The sequence below is a fragment of the Carassius gibelio genome, chromosome A13 (assembly GCF_023724105.1).
Source record: "Carassius gibelio isolate Cgi1373 ecotype wild population from Czech Republic chromosome A13, carGib1.2-hapl.c, whole genome shotgun sequence".
NCBI classification, from domain to species: Eukaryota; Metazoa; Chordata; class Actinopteri; order Cypriniformes; family Cyprinidae; genus Carassius; species Carassius gibelio.
In genome coordinates, this window is record NC_068383.1 from 18,138,016 (window position 1) to 18,146,291 (window position 8,276).

The 8,276-nt window shown below is 35.7% G+C and overlaps 1 protein-coding gene across 2 annotated transcripts; it reads right to left on the minus strand.

The window, feature by feature from the left end:
- Positions 1-2,742: 2,742 nt before the first annotated feature.
- Positions 2,743-6,992, minus strand: LOC128026372 (AP-5 complex subunit sigma-1). 2 transcript variants are annotated; one of them, XM_052613445.1, is made up of 4 exons: positions 6,661-6,992; positions 5,607-5,898; positions 4,102-4,236; positions 2,743-3,468 (listed from the first exon to the last, which is right to left on the minus strand). In XM_052613445.1, exons 1-3 carry the CDS (start codon positions 6,828-6,830, stop codon positions 4,108-4,110), a joined length of 591 nt encoding a protein of 196 aa, XP_052469405.1. In that variant the 5' UTR covers positions 6,831-6,992; the 3' UTR covers positions 2,743-3,468; positions 4,102-4,107. The 2 variants fall into 2 exon arrangements, with proteins under 2 accessions (XP_052469405.1, XP_052469404.1); XM_052613444.1 differs by lacking the exon at positions 2,743-3,468 and having other exon boundaries at positions 3,614-4,236; positions 6,661-6,991.
- Positions 6,993-8,276: the final 1,284 nt, after the last annotated feature.

An 8,276-nucleotide genomic window follows, 5' to 3' on the forward strand; every position in this document is an offset into this window, starting at 1 on the left:
ATATTGTCTCTCATTATTTAAAAAAAAACTAGACATCAAGAAAAAAAATCCTACCTTTCAGGGGAAGTGTGTAGGAGTTGTGAAGAAAATGGCAGGGTAAGTATGTCTCAGTCATTTACTGATACAAGCAAAGAAAAACAATAGGGAACCTGGAACCATGGTGCTCATTAAAACCTATAAAGCTAATGACAAAACTGGGGGTTTCACATGGATTTCATGTGAAAACTGTTTCATGGGCACAGGTTGTGCCTTCAGAATTTCAATCGGAATAACTTTGTATGTGCATACTGCATATAGCCCAAGATATAAGTTTTGTCCATATATATCTCTAAAATGTTTTGTTGTTATATCTATAGATAGTGTCCTCAGATTATTTATGAACGTTCAAATATTAACTAAAATGTAATCACCTTTGGGATGTACAGGTAGATGTAGATGGGTTTCACCTGAACAGATTTGGAGATCTTTTGTGTTACTTGCTCTCCAGCGGATGCTCTGCAGTGAACGGGTGCCGTCAGAATGAAAGTCGAAACAGCGGATAAAAAAAACATCACAATAATCCACACCACTCCAGTCTATCAGTTAATATCTTGTCAAATGTACATCTGCATATTCGTAATAACCAAATCCATCAATAAAACACTGAATTCAAACATTTTCTTCTGACCAAATTGCAATAAAAATCCATAAACCATAATGCGTGCTCCATTTAAAAAAAATTCCATCCCATTGTCCTCACAATTCGCCAACATATTACAATTGTTTTTCCTTTTAAATTATGCTTGATCTGTCATATTTGTGACAATGGACCACAAAATCAGTCTTAAGTGTAAATTACGAATTAAAATTTTGTACATCATCTGAAATCGAAATAAATAAGCTTTCCATTGATGTATAGGGTATTAGAATCCGACAATATTTGACTGAGATACAAATATTTGAAAATCTGGAATCTGAGGGTGCAAAAAAATCTAAATACTGAGAAAATCGTCTTTAATGTGTCCAAATGAATTCTTAGCAATCAAAAATGTATAGTTTTGATATATTTACAGTAGGAAATTTACAAAATATCAAAATAAATTGAACATGATCTTTACTTAATATCCTAAGGATTTTTGGCATAAAAGAAAAATGGATAATTTTGACCCATACAATGTTTTTTAGGCTATTGCTAAAAATATACCCCAGCAATTTAAGACTGGTTTTGTGGTCCAGGGTCACATTTCTCTCCTGACTTAAGACTTTTAAAATGGAGAAAGCAATATGGATAAGGGACTCGTATTTTAGCCAGAAGCAACAGTTTGAAGTTGAAAATGTCTTGATGGATTTGTTTCTTACAAAGCTTTTTGCTTAACAAGATGGTAATTAACTGGAATGCTGTGGATACTTGTGAATTGTTGTGATGTTTTTATCTGCTGTTTCCACTCTCATTCTGACGGCACCCATTCACTGCAGAGGACCCATTGGTGAGAAAATGATGTTATGATAAATTTCTCAAAATCTTTTAAAATGAAAAAACAAACTCATCTTGGATAGATTTAGATTTTTAGGTAAAGTATTCCTCTGAATTTGTGATTATGCAAGTTTTATATTATTTAGTTATGTTCAGGATTATAGCCATAATGCAATGTTTAACATAATGAAGGTTCAATTTAAAAAAGTTGTTCTAGAGGGAAATGTACACCTGTTAAATGCCAGGCATTTTATTATGAAGGGGTAAAAGAGAGTGACAGTAATAACACTACTATGCAGAGACTCACAAACTGAAGCACAATTTAGATGATTACTTGAGACTCTAATCAAGACCTGGGAGAAAAAAAATATTCCCCAATTTAGGAGGGAATCATCAGACAGCTCAATAACAGATTTCACAGCTGAAGTGGATCCAAATGTGTCAAGAAACGCTCTATGATTTCTGTAATAACTGCGTTTGTGTTTTGCAAGCATATATTTAAAACCAAGGCTTTCTGAACCTCTTGTGATGAATGATGAATCTGCTGGAATTAATGACACACTAAATATTATTTTGGTGTTTGAGGCAGTTGGAACAACCAAGGAGTATAAGGACAAATTGCCTCCAACTTGAATTTACAGTTTTGAAAAGAAAAGGGTAGTGTGTTTGAGAGATGAATATAAAGAGTTATAAAGAGAATCTGTATTATACATTTCTTCATCTCCCGAGTGACTCAAATGTCTCTCAAAATAAATGAATCTGTATCTAAATGGATTGCGGGGGATTTATGAAATCATGAGTCAAACATCCCTCTCTTTTTTTTCAAAGGTAAATTCATGTTACAGTTCCCTTCCCTCGTCCAAGAGGATGCATTTCATTTCAATAACGCTTTTAAAAAAAACCTGTATATTAGGATTATTAATGTGTCTATTATTACTACTAGTCATTCATTTGTGAATCCATATCATTAATTTGTACCTTCTTTTTAAAATGAGATTAACAAATTAATACAGTTAAGGTTTCATTTGTGGTCACAATATCTCCTTGAATGAACATACCCTATAAAAAAATTTAAAAAAATCTTCCTTACCAAGTCAAAAAGACAACTTAATGGAAACCCTTGAATTCCTGATGTCAGAAAACCAAAACTCATTAACAAATGACTGCCCACATAATTCAATATTAAATTGATGTTCCTAGCATCAGAAAACGTACTTTATGCTGATAATGGCAGTGTGTAGCACCTACAGCTCTGCAAATGCTTCAAAAACAGCTTAACATAAGGAAAGTGTGTTGACGTTCATTTTTAATAAGGCCCCAAATCTTAACATATTGTGCAGCACATATTGCAACAGCACAATTACAACTCGTGTGAGTGCAGCACAAAGCTGTTTTCACATATGACTGCAGTGTTTACATGGATATCTTAGCAGCAAAAAAACTCAAACTGATTATGAATAACTACTGTTTATCATTTTAAATGGACTTAGAAATATTAATATACAGACACCTTGAAAGCTGAAAATGTGAAATTGTATAACATCCTCAGAAATGCTGTGAGAGGTTTGAGTTATCTGTGACCGCAGCAGACTACTTCAGTTCAAATGCTATTGTGATGGCATGTAAATGTGCTACAGGTACTTTCAGTGCAAGTTGTCTCAACAGCACTTCACAGCTTTAGAGCGTTTGGCCATAATGGGGCTCTTGACATGCTTGATGCCAGAGGAATGCCAACCATCACACATCGGCTGACACAAGGAAGCCAGAAAAACTTCACACTCACCAGTCAACATACTGAACCGCAGTACTTGTGAGATATGACTGGCCTCACAATTACTAGAAGTGGACACCCTTACCCTCCTTTCATTCCCACGGCAGCATGATGAAAGAGGTAACTCGTCATTATTAAATCAGGGGAAAGAGAGGCTCAAAATGGATTTTCAGGAATTGTGTGATTGCTCCATTGGCCTAGATAAGAAGGCATCATTGGGTCTTGTCAATCAGCCATCTCAGATCTGTTGGCAGACACACTGCTGTGAACTATTGCATTATTTTAGATGAAAGTGTCAGAGGATTATTCAAATTGCCATGCACTTAACAGAAGCAAAACATTTAGCAATTAATAAAATGCAACACTGCCCTCTAGAGGAGAGCCAGATATAGATTTACTGCAATGGTTTAATATTTGACCCAGACAGACGGTAATGATCATATAAATTCAGACTTTAATTAAGAAGAAACTCATTGAACAATGTTATCAATTGACCATCTATGGCCAGTTAATCAGGTACTCCGAAGTCATTCTGCCTGAGAGATTAAATGTGTAAAGAGCTTTACTAAAGAATCTCTCACCCTGCTTTTACAAGCTGTGCTGCTTTTTTCGGTGTGGTTTCTCTCTTTTTTCATCTAATCTGATGTCAAACTGCAATTAAAGTTTTAGAGCATGTGCCTTCTGGTTTCCTCAAAGGGAAAAACTGGTTCACAATACACTTTGTGGGTGAAATCTTCTATTTTCAGTGTGCATTACACCTTCAGAGGAGAAGCAGTTCCTCCAAATCTCCAAAATCAGAACATCTTGGATTTATCAGGCAGTTTATGTATTACTCTCTAAATATGTGGCAAACATTCGTGATTATACCAACACGCACACTGTTTCATTTGCTCACGTAGCTCGCTATCTCTTTATCCAGAGCGAAAGCAAAGCGATGGTTGAGGAAGAGGAGCTGACCATGGGGAAGCAGTCTGTGCAACAATGCATCCACTCGATCACTTTTCAGCAGTACCTGAAAATAACAGCTATGTCAGCAAGAGAGAAAAAGGGTAGCATCAAATAATCAATAGCTTGGCAGTCGGCCTATTTACTTTGAATGCGTGTCCTTGTTCACAGTCTGACAACAACTCTAGCTCTAGTCATACAGTAATTGGAAAGAATTTTTTTTTTCTTTTTTTTTTTGGCCGAAAATACCCCTGAGCTCATTGGATTGCTTTTTTGTGAAGGTATTGATCACGATGTAATCAACAGTTTATCGTGTATCTCAAACAGAATGAGATGTTTATTATCATTTCAATTGTAGCCACTGCTAGTCTTATTAGTGGGAAGAAACTAGGCCAGCGCACACAAGAAAAACTCACACTCACACTACTTTATAAGATTGCAGGAGTGCAACACAAGTTCAGCTGTTCAATCATTTTCATACGGCTGCGTGAATCGACACAAAATACAATGAAAACACCTTGAACTTTTTTACACTAAAATGTAGTGTTTGTGGTCAGCAAGATTTTTTTTTAATAAATGATGTTATTTGGACTTTCTATTTATGAACAATCCCCAAAAAATGTATCATGGTTTCAACAAAAACAGTAATAGTAGTAAGAAATGTTTCCTTAGCAGCAAATTTGCTTATTTGAATGTTTTCTGAAGGATCATGTGACACTGAAGACTGAAGTAATGATGCTGAAAATTCAGCTTTGCATCACAGGAATAAATTGCACATTAAATATATATTTAAACAGAAAAAAAAAGATATTTTGCATTTTAATATTTCACAATATTACTGTTCTTAAGTTAGATCAAATATAGGCAGCCTCTGTGGGCATAAGACACTTCTTTTTAAAACATTTTTAAATGGATAGTGTACATGTTCCATTTATTGGATACATTTCAATTTTGGTGCTGTATTTTACACCCATATGCAAACACACAATAAACAGCTTAACATGCAAACATACATGAAACTCACACACACATGTACATGCATGCACACAGACAAGATACTACAGGAAAAATTCTGGATGCTACATTATTATAGTATTTTAATAAGTTTTATAAGAAAGTAACATGAGTTTAACATGAGATGAATATGTTTCCCATTAAGTAATTGGTAAAGAGACGTAATTAGCGGCAAACCAATAGAACATAATTCATTTTCAATGATGCAGCAGTGGCAGTTATAACACGCCTCTCCTCAACAAGCCCCACGATTTAAGTTCTCGCTTGTGGCTGGATCACAAAACATGTTGGATTTGTTATTGATCGTTTTACTAACATTTTTGATCATTTTAAGTTCATTTTGATTAGGTCTTGAACCCTACATATGAGCAATTGTAATTAACCACCCCTGATAAAACAATGATTAGTCCCAGAAAGCCTCACCTCAGCACCAGGTCCCAGCAGACGTAGCTCCTCCAGGCAGTGACGTGCAATGTTACGAAGCGTTCCCTCTGCGAGCAGGAGGTTCTCGTGTGGACTGCAGACCAGAGTGAATGCTAGAGACTGAACTCCCAGCCACAGAACAACACTCCGATCGGGAAACAGCTCTGCGCTTCCCAGGGAAAACACACCGCTGTCGGCTTCACCCAGAGCTGCAGCCTCCTCACCCAGCACTGCCTCCACACACACAGCTCCTGAGGCCTCCCTGCTCAGAGCCACAGCGCTCCTCACCTGCCTGACATAAGGAAAAAAAGGAGTATTGTTTCCCATGGGTACACGTACAAAAATATTCAGTAACCATAGATTCTGACACAACACCTAATGCAGTTATTGCTAATATAGATACTAGGTATTAGTTGGATAGTTCACCCATAATATTATATTGTCATTTACTCACCCTAATGTTGTTTTCAAACTTATTACTTTTTTTTCTTCTTCTGTGGAACATAAAAGATGTTGAGACATGTTTTGTTTTGTGCATGCAATCCTACAAGTCAATAGTAACCAACATTCTTCAAAATATCTTATTTTTATTGACTGAAAATGCGAATGTGACAATTTAACCCGTCTTGATTTTAATTTATTTATTATCAGAATTGTTATTTATGTATTTTTGTACTTTATTTTTTTTTATTTATTTTTTTTTGTTTCATTTGTCACATTGTCCTTTTTTCTTATTTAACACACCAACTCAACGCCTCGCAATGAGGTTCATTTAAGTGCTGCCTAGCGAGGATGGGATGGGGGTGGAAGAGTGGTTAGATAAGAAAGCTTACTTGTAAATTCATACTGATTCTGTAAATTGTTGATGTGAAATTGATAAAAAATATTGATTAAAAAAATCTTCTTTTATGTTCCACAGAAAGTCAAACAACAAGATGATGATGATAAAAAAAAATCACTATAATCATAGTAGGACATTTGAAAGAATATTATTTAATGTAATAATTATAGTTGTAGTAGGCTTGGTGGGAAAGGTTTAAATTGTTCATCTCACCTCGCTACCACGTGAAGTTTCTCTTTCTGCATCAGTCGTCGCTGCTCGGGTGTGAAGTCACAACCATCCCCGGTCTCCGGTCCGAACACTCGCGCGTACAGTATCCGAGACTCGCCTGCGGACAGAGCGCTCACCGGACACACCGTGTGAATCAAGAAACAAACCACCATGTTTGATTTGACATATCATAAACACCTGAAGAAAGCACGGACAATTATCAGATGTGTTGTAACACGGACGCGAGGTGTCCGCAATAAAATAAACTTTGTAAAATAGTTGTGTCAGAAAGTCACGCTGCCATTGTTGACTCGCTCTGCATGGACAGTTCCGTATTTGATCACATGACTGTGAATCAGCTGATCGATTTCGCGCGGTTCCAGTTTTTTAACTCTAGATGGCGCTCTTGGATAGTTGGATGACTGATTATAAGAGCATAACACAGTATTAAATCTAAGACCGGTGAAAGTTTAAACCAATTTATTAAATTATTATTATTATTATTATTTTATTGTGTTTGATGCAATTTTCTTTGGATGTTTCGCACATAAATACAATTTAAAACCTTGATTTGAATTATTTTAACATGCAATAGCAATAAACATTCATTAACATAAAAAATCGATTCAGTTTCTAAAATAAAAAAATACGTAACAGGTAAAACTATTAAGTGGTTTAGCTGTGCTGTCAGTATAACAAATTAGATTATTTACCTGTCTTCCCACCATGAAGGGTCTTGCCAATGTTATTACTTGGGTGTCATATTTTACTTGTCATCTTTTTTTATTATTATTATTATTTAGATGGGGAGGTGGGGTTACCTCATGGCTGCATGTGAAATGTATTACAAAACAAACTTTTATGTTTTGGAAAAATTTAATATATCAAAAAATGTTATGTGCTGCATATAACTGTTCTTATGCCACCACCAAGTTTTTCAAACTTATCCAGAATGAATTTCATAATATACTAACTTACAGTCACTAATTAGATAACATACATCCTTCAGTTTGATCTATGATCCTGTGAAGTATGAAAATTTTAACCATAGTGACAAAAGGTAAAGAAAAATGTCTTTTTACAGTTCTGCACCCAACAGATTCTCCAATGTGTACATGTTAAACAAAGGAGCATGTTTTAAACACAGAACAAAGTACAAAGTGCCATTGACTGAAGACTAAGTTGGACGTATTCATACACGTGCGCTTTGACACACACAAAGGACAGCTGTTTTGCTTAACAACTGCTAGTCATGCTCACTTAGGACACACATCTCCCCCACTTCCTGCTACATTCAACTCACATAAACACAACACATTCAGTCAGTTTGTTATCCAGCAAACAACACAAACCGTGAGATGACAAAAGAAGAAATACGGTTCCTAGAAGAAAGGAACACTGAGACAAAACTGATAGCTTCTTCATAGCAATGAATGAAATAAAAGGTTTTACTGAAGATACAGGAAGACAGTGGGCAGAAACTAAAGCCAAGACCACATTCAGAAGATCTTGCTGTTGCAAAAGCAATAGGATGTGGTTACAATACTCCAGGCTTTACAGCCGATTCTGGTAATTTTTAGACTCAGAGGTTAGACTAACAAAGCAGAAACACAGAAACT

Bases quoted from the DNA above. Each gene is read 5' to 3' on its own strand.
- LOC128026372 (XM_052613445.1), bottom strand. From the start codon at position 6,830: ATGGTGGTTTGTTTCTTGATTCACACGGTGTGTCCGGTGAGCGCTCTG. The intron at 5,899-6,660 runs GTGAGATGAACA...TCCTTATGTCAG, and splicing joins AAACTTCACGTGGTAGCGAG to GCAGGTGAGGAGCGCTGTGG. The intron at 4,237-5,606 runs GTGAGGCTTTCT...TGTTATTTTCAG, and splicing joins TGCTGGGACCTGGTGCTGAG to GTACTGCTGAAAAGTGATCG.